This window comes from Benincasa hispida, chromosome 5 (genome assembly GCF_009727055.1).
Source record: "Benincasa hispida cultivar B227 chromosome 5, ASM972705v1, whole genome shotgun sequence".
NCBI lineage: Eukaryota > Viridiplantae > Streptophyta > Magnoliopsida > Cucurbitales > Cucurbitaceae > Benincasa > Benincasa hispida.
Genome location: NC_052353.1, coordinates 26,168,292 through 26,186,663, shown reverse-complemented (window position 1 = coordinate 26,186,663; position 18,372 = coordinate 26,168,292). Strand labels below are relative to the sequence as shown.

The window sequence follows — 18,372 nt, the reverse complement described above, 5'->3', positions numbered from 1 at the left end:
AACAAATTTACAGACCATTTTTCACACATTAATGGTCTGAACTGGCTAGTCAACGCACGCTAGGGCAGTCAACAGAGGCGTGGGAGCACATGTCGCGGAGCGAGTCTCGGGCAGGCAGGCGAACGGGCACACGAGACTTCACGAAGCGGAGCGAACGAGTGGGTTAGATCCAGGGGGTAGGCGTGCGAAGCCCGAAATCAAGAAATTACAGCCTAATTTCAGCTCTAATAACTCCAACAAATTTACAGACCATTTTTCACACATTAATGCTCATAAACAAGTGAGCAATTACAAATTTCCACAAGAAATTTAAAGAGAAAAAAATGCCAAAATCATAATAAACCCACTTTAGTCCCCATTTCATTCAACACTTGAATAGATAGGGAAAAAAAAACACCAACCAAAAGCAATTGAGAGTAATTCTAGCATGCTCTGCTACCACATGATGGAACACGAGACATACGCAGTGGAATTAGGACCTAATTACACTCTAATTGCTCTTAAATTAAAGGAAATAAGCATGCATCATGAAGGAAGAAACAATGAATTAAAAGTGTAAAGATGCTACCTTTGAAGCTCTCGAAAGCCGCTTCTCCTCGTTGAATCTCGATCCAAACTCTTTTGGACCACCACTAGAGTTGACCTACTATCCTCTGGACTCAGAATCGAGTTGTGGGACCCAGTGGATGAAGAAAACTGAGAGACAGAAAAGAGATGAAAATAAGGAATGGAATTTTGAGTAGGTTTGGGTGTTTCCTTTTTTTTCCTTCACAAAGTTGTAATTTTCCAGCCCAAATATCAGAAAACTAATTTTTAAAATGGAAAAAGTCTTTTAACTAAATAGAAGAGCCCAATTTATAGAAAAAAAGGCATGCAACAATTGCATGAAAAAACTTCACAAAAACCCAACACCTAGAATCCACTCACTTAGTGAGCTTAATGTCTCCACTATAAGCCAACATCTAGCTTACTATTTTGTTAGTGGAATTATTGGGTTTTCCCATTAACTATAGTCAAAGGGCAAAATAGTCATTTGTTCAAAATCAAACTTTGACCAAAAAGTCAACATTTTGACTTTTTATGATTTTATCTGTGTTGACTAATTTTGACCTCCCGAGCATGAATCCGCATTCATTTTTTCGAAATTCAAATCACATTTGAATATAAGGTCGGTCAAAGTTTGACTTTTCAAAGTTAAAAACAACTCTTTGACTTTTTACAACTTTGACCATTTCCATTATTTTCGAGCTTCCGAATATGAACATATTCATATTCTTGATATTTAAATCAATTTAAATATTAAAGCTGTATTTCTAAGCTGAAAAACTCGACCACTATATCACATATACTTGTCAGTTTCTCTCTCTCTACCTAATTCGAACAATTCGAATTATTCTATCATACCGTTCTAAGTATATTCCATATGAGCTAGTAGGGGAACCTAATGAACCTACAGAGCATGGGCTCCAACAATCCAAGATTAACGGGTAAAACTCTTTAACCTAATTAATCAATATTTGTTAACTAACGGGTCATTCCACTAAAGTCCCTTAGTTGCACTCCCCCACTAATAGATATATTTATGTCCATTTGATATAACCATGATTAGTAAGTTAATCCTTCACAGGTTGTTCGTAATCTCGACTGGGTCATAAAAAACCGTTTTAACCCCCAAGACCACATCTTGTTCCTTAAGTTCCACTGATCCTCTAATGAACAATTGGTTTAAGGTCCAACCTATAAACCGAATCCCTCTCGCGGCCAAGAAGAGGGTGTGGCACCTTGTTCAAGACCTGGATTCTAGTACTAAAGGGAACAACCTATCTACTGTCCCTATAACGGGTAGGAGTGAATTCCGTCTTGCACCTTATGTTCCTAGCTATCCACCCGGTCTTACCCTTGAAATGGAACGCTTATTGGGCCAGCGATATTGAGCTGCCTCACCTATGCAGATCTAAGGATAATTCTGAGTGAACAGGAGTTCATAGTTAGCTCTCAGGATCAAGATTAAGTTACCTAGGTCATCAATTAACGAAATAGTCAGTTTTATACATAAAACAGTATTTAGAACGTAAAAAGTGACTATTTCATAGTTCAGTCTTATGTAAACTCTTTACATAGGATGCCCCACTCACATATCTCTATATGAATGATTCGGGATCACATCGTTTGTACTAACTACAAAAGTGGGCCACATCCATAGTGTCTCCAGAATAAGGTGCCCAACCTTATTCATATACTATATGACCATTTTGGCTATATATATTTGAACTTGATCCACCTTTATGTCACTACATAAAGTTCAAACTACATTAAATAGCTTCAGGACCTTAGTTTATTGATTCAAGATTACAATTTGAATAACAAGTTTATCGAAAAACAAAACAGAATATATTTATTAATTTACAAACTAGGAGTTTTAGGACATTAAAATCCAACACATTGAAATGCGCGACCCCGGAAGTTTCACAATACCTTGCTCAATTGAGGGATATATAGGTTAGCGCTTTGCGATCTCGGGGTCAGTAATCAACATTAATGCCCCTTTTAATTTTTAAACAGTTGAATGTGGGGCAACTGGCGCCCATGACGATGACTCTCTAGCTAGCTGACAGGTTCCTAGTTCATCTAGAAGGGAAGGTGAGGAATGTTCTGGTCTCGATTAACAAATTTATCCTACCGGGAGACTTCATCATCCTCGATTATGAAGCTGACAAAGATGTACCACTCATTTTGGGACGACCATTTTTAACCACTGGTCGCGCTCAGATTGATGTGTACAAGGGAGATATCACGCTGAGTGTGAACGAAAAGAAGCTCAGGGTTGACATTATTAAGGCCATGAAGTATCCATAAGAAGAAGACCTAATAGATTCCGAAAATGAACCCAGTTGTTATGAAGAAGAAAAGTTTGATGATGAAGATGAAAGAGATGATGCGACTGCATCCGTAGTAACCTGTAATGCGATTGTGGAAACAACAACCAAAGAAAAAAAACAGACGTTGAATGAAGAAAGAAAAGCACAACAACCTTCCTTGGAACAACCACCCATTGTGGAATTGAAAACCTTGCCAAACCACCTGAAGTATGCTTTTCTGGGGCAGAATGAAACTCTACCAGTTATAATATCCTCTGCACTTCAAGAAGAACAAGAGAATGCACTGCTGAGCATCTTGAAAAAGTACATAAAAGCAATAGGATGGTCACTAGCAGACATTAGTGAAATCAGCCCCGCATATTGCATGCATAGGATACGTCTCGAGGAAAATAAAAAAGGGTCGATCGAACATCAACGCAGACTAAACCTTGCGATGAAGGAGGTCGTAAAAAAGGAGAAAATCAATGAAACAAATGAATGACCGCAACAGACAACGCAATGAGAATATGACTAAGAGGTAGAGACACGACAACTCTTGACATGAAAAAATGAATTGGAAAGATAGATAAAATGTAGAGATGTTTTCATTGCAACACTTAAGAGTGACCGCAAGGGCAACCTTAGTCAACACAAGCCATGCGATCATGCAATATACCTATAATAGTAAACCACTTCTTAGTGCGAATGCTACGGCTTCTAATACTAGAACGCATGCGATATATGCGATAAGTCTACAGGGCCTATACATAAGCCTCTATTCCTATTTATGCGATGACAAAATGACATCCACACAAATATGCGACCACATAATATCATACCTATCTTTAGGGTGCATGTGATGTAGTGTTGACAAACAGAGCTTATCTCTAAGTCCCTATATCTTGCTTATGCCGATCTGATCTCGCTCTCTCGAGTCTAGATTCTAACCTAGCTCTCTCGGGTCATTAGGTTCTTTCTTTAGACTCTCTCTCTCGAGTAGCTCTAAAGGGGTGTTGGGCACAACATAAAACAAGACAATTGTATGAACTTGGTTGATGCAAGATTATTTCTATCTCTAGTAAACAATGAACATTGCTTAATGCGACCAACCACTTACCCTCCCAGGCAGTTGGTTGTTGCTGACTTTACTCATAGACAAGCAATGCGTTAGCCTATAGACAAGCGTTGCCGTAGCTTCACACTAAGAAAATAAGGTTACTCACATCCTCACGCAGAGCACACCTCTCGGTAGGTTACTACATGCTTCATATCCCTAATCCACATGACTAAGTATGCAATACCCAAGCAATCTCATTAAGTGTTGCAATGAAAATAAAGATGCTAAGCAAAGAAGATGGAGATGGAGTCAAGGAAACAGAGAAATGAATTGAAAACAAATTGTATTCATTCCTTAATCACAAAATGTCATACAATATAATATAAGAAAAGAAAGAAAAATGAAATGACCGGTTGGAAGCAAAGACTTGCTTCCAGCAGATGTACGTCAAGGCTGTCGGTGGTGCCATGGATAGGTGGTGGAGCTGACTCTCTCGAGATCTAGCTCCGGTCGAAGGCTCCAGTCGTCACTCGGAATGGATGAAGGAGATGAAGAACTCTCAAACATCTTCTCATGCATTTTGTCTGGATCGCAGGGAAAACCTTGGGTTGCAGAGGTAATCCCCGAACCAGTTGGAATTCTGCTCAGCGGCTTCTATTTATAGAGCTTGGATTGCGACAGTATTAATGGACTGCTCTGAGTTTGACATTCGGCGTGTTAGTCATTTTCTAAACCTCTGTCGCTAACGACGTGGTAGGTGAAATATCAACATCAGCTTTTGATTTTCTAAGGGTAGATGCATTGATGAGTTCATTCCATCAGCCTTGCGTTGATCCCATAGTATGCGTTATCGCGTAGCCGAAATAATTCAATGATCGCATTCGCTAAATACCACAACTCTACATGATGACCACAATCGCTTGATGAGCGCAACTCCCATGCGATGGATGTATACGGCTGATTATCGCAACATCCAAGCATTGATTGACGCGTTCGCCTTTGCGATGGAGAGTTTCTTCACATGTGGTCATCTATGTGGTGGTCCGATTTCCGCATTTGTGTCCACTTACTGTATTAGCTACAAAAATAGAACATTGAATGCATAATAACGCATAATAACGGGTTAGCCGAAATTCATCATATCGATCGACGTAAGCTCATTTTCTCATGAATTCCTAGCACAATTGACACGTATTCTGCTTAACAACCTTCATAATTCTAAGTAAAAGGCCTAAGATGACATGCATTTCTACATGTCATCATACCCCCAAAATTAAAATCATGCTTGTCCTCAAGCATGCGTTATACTCAAGAAATATAACGCACCTTCATGCTTTCCTTTGCGATGACCAGCTTCTCAGAATATAATTTCCTCATACCTCTGACCATCGCCACAATGCTCTCCTCCACTTTGGCTACTTCTTTAAAAAGATCTTTTCTAAGTTTAAATCTGAGAAGCCTTTACTCAAAAACTTTTTATTCATTCATCACAATTTTGCGTTTAGCTTTTGAGAATGTGTTCGTCAAAATAATTCAAAACTTTGCGATGACTTATTTAAATGCGGCATTGAACCTGGTTACGCCCTTCGTTTTGGCTTACCCCCAGGTGTGTCATGCGGGCATCCAACTTGCGTTGCTTTCCATATTCAACTCAACTCTTGTCTTGTTTGATTTGGCTTGCGCCGGACAGAGGAGTTGCGCTTATGCGCTGATCCTGGCCTGTCTCTTATACACATCTAGATGTGTATAAGAGACTACCCCCAGGTGTGTCATGCGGGCATCCAACTTCGGTTGCGTTCCATATTCAACTCAACTCTTGTCTTGTTTGATTTGGCTTGCGTCGGACAGAGGAGTTACGCTTACGCACTGATCCTGGTGAATTGCCTTCGTTTTGGCTTGCCCCCACTTGTGTCATGCGGACATCCAACTTCGAGCAAGGGCCTTTCATAGATTAACTCTTATCAACATGGGTTTCCCCATTCCATTGACAGTGGAGTTATTATTCTTAAAACTTGCTTCATCATTTTTTTTGTTCAAATGATCGCAATATAATGAATGCAATTCTCCGAGAATGCTGCCACCCCCAAACTTAGAGGTTGGCAGCGTTCTCACTGCAGAGCTTAAAAAAAAATTACAAGAATGCGGTAATAAATGTTTGAACAAAGGTTTGCACAAAATAAAACTTAAGACTTCCAAAATTTGAAGAATCTAATAAAAGTAATGAATGCCTTGCGTTGATTAGTTAGAAGATGCGGTGAATTATACCTACCATCATAGAAACATCGCAAAACAACGCAATTAGGAAAAAAAGAATTTCAAAAGGATAAGGCATACAAGATAAAAGGAAAAGACCTTAGGCGGAACAACGCATGCAATCATGCGCTGGAATTCACGCGATTGAGGCCATGTGTTGAAGGATGAAAGGTATTCTTCTGTTGAACTGCACACCGAGGAGACTTATTGGTGCGCCTATAAGAGCAAATGTACCACACCCAAGTAAGCAGCCATATATCCAAAATAACAATAAAAATAAAAATAACCTAAAGTAAGGAAGCAAAGTAAAGATAGAGTAGAAGACGTCCCTAGAAGAATAGAAGTGTTGTCACGGCAAGGAGTCTTCCATGCAGGAGATTGCTCTCAACTGCTTGGGTCAAGTTGCCTTCAACATTGGAACTTCTAGCAATTTTTGGGTGCATGTGGCCATCATGTGCTTAGAATTACCTTCAGCTCTTTTGCGACTGATTGTCCTTCTACCTTGGGGTCAATACTGGCTTTCAATGCATTGCCTACACTTCAATATTGTTTACAAACTGGTCACACAAGCTGCAATACTCCCAAGATAAAAAGTTTACTCGTAGAGACACTAAACTTAACAAAAAAATAGCTACCAAGTCCCCGACAACGATGCCAAAAACTTGGTGACGGGAAATTAGAAGTCAAATTATTCAACAACTAAATCCCTTGGATGCAATATGCGATGCATGTTCTTAAGATATGCATTGATAATCATGCGTCGATGGTCATGCGTTGGACTGATAATGCATTAACGAATGTATGCGATGACCATGCGTCCTATCACAAGTTTTCTTGCATTCATGCCAAGTATAATGGGAACGCAAGTTTCTCAGGTGATCCGAGGTCGAACTCAGGGACTTGTAGCAAAATGAATGCGGTGATGTGCATGTGGCGGTTTAAATAAAAGAATGATGGACGGGTTTCTACACTAACACTACTCCTACTCCTAGCTAACAGACAATGCAATGAGAATATGAATGAGAGGTAGAGACATGACAACTCTTGACATGAAAAAAATGAATGGGAAAGATAAATAGAATGCGGAGATGTTTTCATTGCAATACTTAAGAGTGACTGAAAGGGCAACCTTAGTCAACGCATATCACACCCCGCCCCAGACCACCTTCTTAGCCCAGAGAAAGGCATGACTGCAACAATTACCAACCCTTAGGCTAACACTTACTGCCTAATAACTCCTGTGGAATAACTCTGATACCAATTATAATTCATATGCAACGGGACGTCTTTAGGCCCACAATTTATTAACTTAGAAACATAATATGTTTAGAGTCATTACAACACTAGATTTACAAGTCCCAAAACCCACAAACCTTAGTCCCTATATGAACAATAGTAACATGTGTACAATATTAACAGTAACCACCTAGCAAACGGTTACAAGTCTTTTGGTTCTTTAGTGGCAGAGCAGACGCAGAGCTATCTTCAAAGGATTTGATCGCTACCTGTGGGGTGGAAAACAAAACATTTGAAAATGGGGTGAGCTTACACCCACTGAGTAATGGAGAAAACATAGTAAATTCTCATGCATGATTTCAGTAATGAGTTTTTAACTGAAACATAAACTTTTACAGCACTTGTACTGCAGCATAAACATTTTCCAAAAGTAAAACATATAAAGTTGTTTTAATCATAAAACAGTAAAATCATTTCTCAATCCAACGTACCCTACTATGGGTAAAACAATCCCAACACCAACTACTAGTCTAGAGAGAACCCTTTTGTTCAATCTTTGACTCTATTCACCTGTGGCCACACTAAGTACCCTCACACATTAGGTACTTCTACTCAGATACCTTCTCAATGTCCTTCAGTATCGAGCTACAAGGATACCTTCTCAAACGTCCTTCAGTATCCCGTTGGCTTGGTACCTTCTCAAACTCCTTCAGTACCAATAGATACCTTCTCAAATGTCTTTCAGTATCTAGTTCGGTAGATACTTTCTCAAATGTCCTTCGGTATCGCATTTTAGTAAAACTAGTCATAAACGACTTTTCTCTTTAAAGCATGTAAAGTATAACATATATAAAACATGACTTTAAAGATGTTAATGCATGCTGGATTAAATCAACACATATAAATAGTTTTTCAACAATTTCTCACACATGCATGCGTTCAAAACATAATTCACAACTTGCTTGGAAATCACTTCATAAAACTAGTAGGCTTGAGAATATTCTTGAAAACATGCTTTCTATAACACATTGTAATCAAACAGTTAAAGCAAAATGTTTTAGTCAAAACATTTTAGCCACTCATCTTGATTTCATAGGAGCTTTTCACTCTAGTGGCTCCTCGGGCTCCTTTTCACCCCTAGAATCCAGATTCAACTTACAACTTAGATTACTCATAGTTCTGTACCTTATTTTGAAATACTTCCTTCTAAAAACTTATTCTAAACTGTCTCAAGAATCTTATCCTAAAATTTCAGCTCCGAACATCTCGTGGTTTGGCCAAAATCACAGAATCTTCAAGACTGGCTCAGACTGATCCGATAGTCTGATCCTTCTGCCTTCTTTTCAATCTCCAGCCCGGTTCCTTTGAGGTTTTTCCTCTGACATCCCAACTCTGAAAACTAGACTTCCAGAGATTTCAGATGGCTTTAGAATCACTCCAAACGCACGAGTAGATTGGGAGATCTCCTTGTCCAAAATTGATGTGTTCTCCTCAACCCTCACTGCTCTCCCTCTCTTTTACGAAATTGCTGATTTTGTGATTTGAAAATGAAGTTCCAAAGGCTCTATTTATAGGCTGTCTCTTATACACATCTAGATGTGTATAAGAGACAGGTGTTTACCTCTCCCTTTATCAATGCAAGCTTGCATCATCTTGGCCCAAAGTGTCTTCTTCATATGCGCCCACCACAATTCCTTAGCCCTTAAGAATTTCTCCCAAGAAGACACATGGTTTGGCTGAATTTGCCCTTGTGACCTCACCCTCCGTATGTGTTCAACTTAGGGTTTTCAACGCATAATCCACAATAACACAGCCAAATTCAATGCATAGGTGCTTGCCCGGCCGTTTGATGCATAGGCGAGGCCCTTCGACGTTTGCAGGGGCGAGGCGTTCGAAAACAACACTGGATGAGGCATTGCTGCACGCACAGGCTGCTCTCGCTCTCTCTCACTTTCTCGCTGCTCTCGATCTCTCCACTCTCGCTCTCTTCCACTTTCTTGCTCAAAATCTCGCTCTTTCCAACTTTCACGCTCTCGCTCTCTCTACTCTCCCACTTTTTCGCTGGTCTTGCTCTCTCCAATCTCACTCTCTCCCATTTTCTCTCTCAAAATCTCATTCTCTCCAATCTCGCTAATCTTGTTGTTAGCTACTGTGAATCTTGTTTGTCTCTGTGCAACTTCTACACGTTTGCCCACTACTTTTACACGAATTTTCCATATTTTTCTCAGTTCTACGCATTTCATATAAATTCCATACTTAGCCAATTTTTCCCAGATTTCCCAAACTCAATTTCCATATTTTTCTTTTCAAATCCTCATTCCTTCTTCACCATTTCACTAACTTTCTCATCAACCTACTTATTATACAAATTTCATTACAATTTTACCAATTAAAGCTCAACTTAAATTATTCAAGGAAAATCTACATAACACTGAGAAATTTTCTTCCCTTTAACATAGGATTTAACTTTCACTTAGTTAATTCCTTTTATCACTTGCTTAAGTAAGGAAAATAGAAATCCATGTTTCACATTTACTTCCCGCTTAAGAAAATTTCGTCCTCAAAATTTACTCGAACTAACTCTGGTTTAAGGTTTCACAACATCCACTGTTGTAACCTTTCATAGTCTTGTCTATTACCACGCTTCTACTGCGCTACTCTGATATCAATTCCTTAGTTTGTCCACAATACTTCACCTAGCCATCTCTAAGCTAGATGTTGATCCAACTATCTAACAATTCTATCTTAAACTTTAAATGAGAATAAGTCAAATTCATACTTGCCTCCCTCGGTAGATCTTTAGGTACGCATATTCTACCTTCTTTTAATAGCACTTTATCAACTCTTAATTGGTAATCCGTTCTCAATCCTTTATCCACTTCTTTAGCTAACTTCTGAAGATCAGAATCCTTTAACTGTTCACATAGAATATCTTCTACGTGCATAGGACGTACTTGAAATGAAGCTAATAACCCTCCTTTTTGACCAACTAATAAAGTTGCTTTAGCATTAAACAACTCACGAATCAATATGCCCGTTATTGAATTAACACTAGCTTTAGCTGATCTAATTTTCCGACTTAAAGCATCAGCTACCACATTTGCTTTACCTGGGTGATAGTCAATTGTACAGTCACAGTCTTTGATCAACTCGAGCCATCTTCTCTGTCTCAAGTTTAGTTCCTTCTGATCAAAGATATGCTTTAGGCTTTTATGATATGTAAATATATGACATTGTTCACCAAACAAGTAATGTTTCCACAATTTTAGAGCTAACACAACTGCTGCTAACTCTAAGTCGTGTGTAGGGTAATTACATTAATGATTCTTTAACTGTCGAGAAGCATAAGCTATCACCTTTCCCTCCTGCATCAGTACACATCCTAACCCTTGTCGGGATGCATCACAATAGACCTCAAACTCTTTACCTTGTGTTTGTAGAGTTAATACTGGTGGTGACACTAACCTCTGTTTTAATACCTGAAAACTATGATCGCATTCTGGCGACACTCAAACTTCGCATCTTTTCTGGTCAGGTTTGTCAATGGAAGAGCTATCTTAGAAAATCCCTCCACGAATCTCCTATAACAACTTGCTAAACCTAGAAAACTGCATACTTTGGTTACATTCAGGGGTTGTTACCAATTAACTATTGGTTCTATCTTTTGGGAATCAACACTAACCCCATCAGCTGAAACTATATGCCCAAGGAATACGACTTGATTTAACCAAAAATCACATTTACTAAATTTAGCATATAACTCCTTTTCCATTAGAATTTGTAACACCATCCTCAGATGTTTTTTGTGTTTCTTCGCACTACTAGAATATACTAGTATGTCGTCTATGAATACTATCACAAAATGATTCAGATAAGAATGAAATATCCTATTCATCAAGTCCATAAATATCGCAGGATCATTTGTCAATCCAAACGGCATTACTAGGAACTCAAAATGTCCATATCTAGTTCTGAATGCAGTCCTTGGAACATCTATGCCTTTCACCTTCAACTGGTGGTAGCCTGATCTCAAATCTATCTTAGAGAATACTGTGGCCCCCTTCAACTGATTGAAGAGATTATCTATACAAGGCAATGGGTACTTATTTTTAATGGTCACCTTATTCAACTGTCTATAGTCTATGCATAATCTAAGAGTACCGTCTTTCTTCTTAACAAACAAGACTGGTGCTCCCCAAGGCGACACACTGGGTCTAATGTACCCCTTATCAACAAGTTCCTATAACTGAACTTTTAACTCCTTCAGTTCCGTTGGAGCCATACTATATCTGTCTCTTATACACATCTAGATGTGTATAAGAGACAGCACTGGGTCTAATGTACCCCTTATCAACAAGTTCCTGTAACTGAACTTTTAACTCCTTCAGTTCCGTTGGTGCCATCCTATATGGTTCCTGGGATATAGGTGCGGTACCAGGAATTAACTCAATAGTAAATTCCATTTCCCTATGAGGTGGTAAGCTTGGTAATTCTTCAGGGAACACATCTAAGAATTCTTGTACTACAGGTACATTCTCAGGTTTTAGTTTCTTATCTTGTGAAACTATTACAGAGTCTAAATAGACTTCACATCCTTTATTCAACAGTTTTCTAGCTTTTACCGCTGATATTAAATTTTCTGGGAGTATTCTTTTATTTCCTACCAGAGTTATTTCTTTTCACCTTGTTTCCTAAACACTATTTCTTTTCTAAAGCAATCCATAGTGGCATAGTGTTTACTTAGGAAATCCATACCTAAGATAACATCGAATTCTAGAAATTCTAATGGAATCAAGTCAACCCAAAAACTCTGATCTCCAAGTATTACTTCACAATTCCTGTAATACTCATGTACAATTAGAGTATCTCCTATAGGCGTAGAGATAAACAAATCTTTATTCATATGCTCAGGCACTCTATCTATATATAATGCACACATGCTAGATATGAATGAGTGCGTAGAACCAGGATCAAATAATGCACAAGCGGATTGATTACATAAAGTTATCGTACCAGTTATGACATCTGGAGCCTCTTCCGCTTCCTGGTGTGTCATAGCGTATACTCTGCCCTATTGCTGCTGCGGTTGCTGTTAGAGTCGTCCAGCTACCCCTTTCTGCTTAGCTACACCGGATCCCTCACCTCTAGTTTCGATCGTTCTAGGTTGGTTTACAGTCTGGGTAACTTCTCTTTCCTCATTCTGTGCTCCATAACCTAGCTGAGGAAAATCTCTCCTGAAATGCCCAACTTTCCCGCACTGGAAATACACATTCCTATTACCATAACATACTCTTGTATGAGGCCTACCACAGTTTACACAAAGTGGTTTCCTCCCCGTACTAGCTACTGACTCGCTAGCGCGACCTGATACCGATCTACCACGTGGTCCAACTGCAGGTCTTAACCTCTTACGACTTGAACTTTGTTGGCTCATGCCTCCAAAGCTTCTTATACTCGACTGTCCAGAGAATGGGGGTCTAAATCTCTTACTTCTCGTTTCTCCAGGCATTCTAAACTATCCTTCACCTGATTGGAGTACATCTTCCCTTGCTACACTCTGCTCTACTTGGATAGCGGTCTCAACTAACTGAGTGAAATTCACCCAATTGGATGTAGAGGTAACGGGTGTACATATTTTTCTTCTTAGGTCATTCTCAAATCTTCTACACCTCTCCTTTTCTTCTGCGATGATCGGAAGGGCATATGGAGATAACTCAGTAAATCTTTGTTCATACTAAGCAACCGTCATTACTCCCTGAGTTAGCCTAAGGAATTCCTCCCTCTTCGCTTCTTTAAAAAAACTAGGGTAGTATTTATCTTCGAATACTTGTCTGAACTCAGATCAAGTCATAGTTTCTGAACTACCCCTTCTAGCTTCTATCACTTTCCACCATTTCTCAGCCCCTTTTTGCAGTAAGAATGCCGCTAACTCCCAGCTTTCAAATGGCTTTGATTTCACTTAATTTGCTCATGCCATTTGTCGAAACCAAGCTTCTAAAGTTCTGCTTCCTTTTATTCTCCCTGCCGCCTTCCATGTTCAATGGTTAAACCACCACCTCATCCCGCACTTAGTGCTTCCGGCCAATTCTAGTTAATGAGCTCCTTCAATTAGTTTGTTTTTCCTTCCCTTCCTTCATAACTCCTATATGTAACCATGGATCTCCACTTATCAAATAATTAATATAATATTCCTTTGGCTAAACATGCTTATATAGGAAATTTAGAGTTTGGGGTTTACAATCACCTCCCCCTTGAAAGAAATTTCATCCTCGAAATTTACCTGATATATAATTTGAAAAGTTGAGGATATCTCTATCTCATTTGCTCTTCAGGTTCCCAGGTGCTTCCTCGATTCCATGATTACGCCATAGTACCTTCACCAAAGGAATCATCTTATTTTTGAGTACCTGGTCTTTCCTGTCTAAAATCTCGATGGCCTCTTCCTCATAAGATAAATCTTCTTTGAGCTGTAATGGTTGTGCTGCTAGTATGTGCATAGGAACAGGCACATACTTCTTTAACATTGACACATGAAATACGTCGTGAATACGAGTTAGCTCCATAGGTAACTGCAATCTATATGCTGTTGGACCAACTCGTTCCACAACTTCATATGGTCCGAATCGGAGAATTCCTTTCCACGGGGACAACTGAAGAAATACCCGATCTCCGACTTTAAATTCTAGTTCTCTTCTTCACTTATCAACATAGCTCTTTTGTCTATCGCGAGCTGCCTTAATATTATCTCTGATAAGCTTCACATTCTCTGTTGTTTGTTGAACTAATTCTGGACCCAATAATTGTCGTTCTCCGTCTTCATTCTAGCAATAGGGTCCTGCAAGGTCGGCCGTACAACGCTTCATAGGGATCCATTCCGATACTAGAATGGTAGCTATTGTTATATGCAAATTCGATCAACGGAAATGGCATATCCCAACTTCCTTTGAATTGTAACACACAAGCTCTTAACATATCTTCCAGTGTCTGTATAGTTCTTTCCGACTGTCCTTCTATTTATGGATGGTACTGAAATGCAGTTTAGTGCCCATAGCCTTCTATAGACTAGGCCAAAATTTTGAAATAAATCTCGAGTCTCGATCTGATGCTATCGACACTGGGGCTCCATATTGACTGATTATCCTATCAACATAAATCTTACCTAGATGGTCTAGTGTAAAAGTAACTTTTACTAGTATAAACTTGGCCGTCTTGGTTAGTCTATCGACTATTACCCAAATGCCATCGTATCCTGAGGGCATCCTAGGCAATCCAAACAAAAAGTCCACTGTCACGTGCTCCCACTTCCACTCAGGCACTAGGAGTGGGCTGAGTAATCCTGCTGGTCTTTGTCTCTCAGGTTTCACTTGTTGACAAACTAAACATCGATCCACATATTTTGCTATGTCTTTCTTCATCCTAGGCCACCAGTAAGATCTCTTCAAAGTTCTATACATCTTGGTGCTCCCTGGATGCATAGCATAAGCGAAACTATGTGCTTCTTCCAGAATGACTTGCTTAAACTGTAGCTTATTAGGCACACACATTCTTCCCTCCTTTCTAGTACATTATCTACTCTTAGTCGAGAGTCAACTCTAATTCCCTTACTTACATCATCAGCAATCTTCTGAAGGTCAAGGTCTTTCAACTGATCCTACTTAAGGTCTTCTACTAAGGTAGACCTTACCTAGAATGTAGCTATCAATCCTCCTGATTGTTCAACTGATAAGGCGGTTCTAGAATTCCTGAATTTCTGTAATATCATTCCTCTCATTAAGCCAATAATGGACTTGGATCTCCAGGATTTCCTACTTAGCGCATCCGCTACAACATTAACCTTACCAGGGTCGTACTCGATGGAACAGTCATAATCTTTGATCAGCTCAATCCATCTTCTTTGTCTCAGATTCAACTGTCTTTTATCAAAAATATATTTTATGCTCTTGTGATCTGTGAATATTCTGCAACGCTCTCCAAATAAACAACTTCAGAGCAAAACAACTGCTGCCAGCTCTAGATCATGCGTAGGATAAATGCTCTCATGCTTCTTAAGTTGACGAGAGGCATATGCAATCACTTTCCCATCCTGCATCAACACACATCCCAATCCTTGTCAAGATGCATCACAATAAATCTCAAATTCCTTACCTGGAACAGGAAGGTAAGCACTAGCACTGATACTAGCCTCTATCTCAGCTCCTAAAAACTATGCTAACACTCTGATGACCACTCAAACCTCACGCCTTTTCTGGTCAGGATCATCAATGGAAGAGCTATCTTAGAGGAACCCTCCACAAACCTCTAGTAATAACCTGCCAAACCAAGGAAACTGCATATCTCTGAAACAGTCTTGGGTCATTCCCAATTAACTATTGCTTCCATCTTCTAGGAATCTACACTGATACCATCTGCTAAAATAACATGCCCGAGAAATACAACCCGATCTAACCAAAAATTACATTTACTGAACTTAGCATACAACTACCTATCTCACAGCGTCTGCAATACTATCCTCAGGTGGGTCATATGATCCTCCCTACATCCATAATATACCAATATATCATCAATGAATACTATCACGAACTGGTCCAAGTAGGGATGAAATATCCTGTTCATAAGGTCCATGAATACTGCAGGGGCATTTGTCAGTCCAAATGGCATTATTAGAAATTCATAATGTCCATATCTTGTTCTAAATGCAGTTTTAGGAATGCCAGCTTCCTTCACCTTCAATTGATGATAACCCAATCTCAGGTCTGTCTTTAAAAACACTGTGGCTCCTCTTAGCTGATCAAACAAATCATCAATGCATGGTAATAGATATTTATTCTTAATCGTTACCTTATTCAGCGTCCTATAGTCGATACAAAATCTAAGTGTACCATCTTTCTTCCTTACAAATAACACCAGAGCTCCCCAAGGCAATACACTAGGTCGAATGTATCCCTTATCAATTAAGTCTTGCAGCTGAACCTTTAATTCTTTTAACTCAGTTGGTGCCATTCTATACGGTGCCTGTGATATAGGAGTTGTTCCTGGAATTAAGTCAATAGTGAACTCCACTTCTTTATCGGGTGGTAATCCCGATAATTCCTCAAGAAATACATCCCGAAACTCATTTACCACAGGGAAATCTTCTAGGTTCAACTCTTTCCCTTAAACAATCACTACGTGAGCCAAATAAGCCTTACATCCCTTACTCAGCAGCTTTCTAGCTTTCACTACTGATATCAGATTCCCCATAGTTAATCTTTTGCTTCCTAGTATTGCATCCTGGCCATTTGATTTTCTAAGCACTACTTCTTTCTTGTAGCAGTCCACTGAAGCACAATATTTACTTAGGAAATTCATCCCTAAGATAGCATCAAACTCTAACAAATCCAATGGAAGTAAATCAACATAAAAGTCCTAACCATTGATCAGCATCTCACAATATTTATAACATTCATCTACTATTATCACATCTCCCATAGGTGTAGAGATATATAGCTCCTCAGGCATAGACTCAAACAATCTATCTATACTAGATGCAAACATGCTGGATATAAATGAATGTGTGGCACCAGGGTCAAATAAAACATATGCAGACTGTCTACATAATATGACATTACCGTCATAACATTTGAAGACTCCACTAACCTTTGGTGAGTCACGACATTACACTCGCCCCTGTTGCTTGGGGTCGCGATACAACACCCTTCTGCTTGGCACCACTTGACCCTTCGCCTCGATTTCCAGGGCCCTTTGATTGGTCAACTGTCTGGGAGGTTGTCTGCTGTGTTGTTGGGCTTCCCTGTTCACTTGGGAAAAGTCTCTCTTGAAATGCCCTGCTTGTCCGTATTGGAAAGATACCCCTCGGCCACTATAGCATTACTCCAAGATCCTCTTTCCACAACTAAGGCATGTCGGTTCCTGCCTGTGCTGGCTATCGACTCACCAGCTCGTGAATATCTGGTCGACTAACTGCACTAGCCATGGGTCTCGATTTCCTCTTCTTGGATCCCTGCGAACTTGTACCCCTAAATTGGCTTCCACTAGTCTGAATACAGCTGAAGGTTGGGATCCCGTGTCTCTGGGCCCACTACAGCCTCACTGCCCTTCGGCCACTATAGTAAACTTCAGTCGACTCGTGTCGCCATTTTTACTAACTGGATAAAGTCTAGCCAATTAGCCGTAGATGACACCGAAGTTCTAATTTCATTCCTAACACCTTGTTCAAACTTCCTGCATCTATCTCTTTCCTCAGCAATAATCGGTAGAGCATACTGTGAATAACTCTGTAAATTTCTGCTCATATCCTGCCATTGACATCGTTCCTACGTCAGTCTGAAGGAACTTCATCCTTTTTCGCATCTCGGAACGAGCTAGGGTAATACTTGTCTTCAAAGGCCTTCTGAACTCAGGCCATAACATCGCATTTAAACTGGCTCGTCTGGCGAATATCACTTTCCACCATTTCTCCGCTCCTTTTTGTAGTAGAAAGGTGGCTAGCCCTACCTTCCTCTCCTCTGGACAGTTCATAATATTGAAACATTTTTCAACTACATCCAGCCATAACTCGGCTTCAGCTGGGTTTGCTGTACCTTCGAATGTCACAGCCCCTAGGGCTTTAAACCTCTCAATACCATATTTCTTCTCTATGTCGGCTCGTACTGAGCCCACACTGGTTGCTAACCTCTGCGCTATCTTGTCCAAAACTATATCTTTTAGTTGGGAATCTGCCCTTGCCTGAGGAGTATTAGACTCTCCCTCAGACGTCATTTCCTAGGCCCACTGGATCGTTCACCTTCCTCTTTCCACTGGTGGGTTCTTTCTAACCTCCGGGCCCCTATTGGTAGGGTCAGTATTCCTTCCTCCTGTCTGCCACTTTGCCTCGCCATTCCAACTATTACAATGTACACATATTAGGGACTAACTCTTTGGGGACTTAGAATTATTCATGAACTTTCCCTCCTATTCCCAAAACCTCAT

General features: G+C 39.8%; 2 protein-coding genes across 2 annotated transcripts; both read right to left on the bottom strand.

Annotated features, from left to right (window-relative positions):
- Window positions 1-13,721: 13,721 nt before the first annotated feature.
- On the bottom strand, window positions 13,722-14,948 carry LOC120077269. The gene is made up of 2 exons (XM_039031163.1): window positions 14,637-14,948; window positions 13,722-14,054 (listed from the first exon to the last, which is right to left on the bottom strand). The coding sequence occupies exons 1-2, from the start codon at window positions 14,946-14,948 to the stop codon at window positions 13,722-13,724; spliced, it is 645 nt and encodes a 214-aa protein (XP_038887091.1).
- A 2,695-nt stretch (window positions 14,949-17,643) lies between these two features.
- On the bottom strand, window positions 17,644-18,162 carry LOC120077268. The gene has a single exon (XM_039031162.1). The coding sequence runs from the start codon at window positions 18,160-18,162 to the stop codon at window positions 17,644-17,646; it is 519 nt and encodes a 172-aa protein (XP_038887090.1).
- Window positions 18,163-18,372: the final 210 nt, after the last annotated feature.

Excerpts from the sequence above, each read along its gene's own strand:
- LOC120077269 (XM_039031163.1), bottom strand. The coding sequence starts at position 14,948 with ATGTGTGTGCCTAATAAGCTACAGTTTAAGCAAGTCATTCTGGAAGAA. Across the intron at positions 14,055-14,636 it reads CAGGATACGATGGCATTTGG|TTGTCCCCGTGGAAAGGAAT; the intron begins GTAATAGTCGAT and ends GTATTTCTTCAG.
- LOC120077268 (XM_039031162.1), bottom strand. The coding sequence starts at position 18,162 with ATGACGTCTGAGGGAGAGTCTAATACTCCTCAGGCAAGGGCAGATTCC.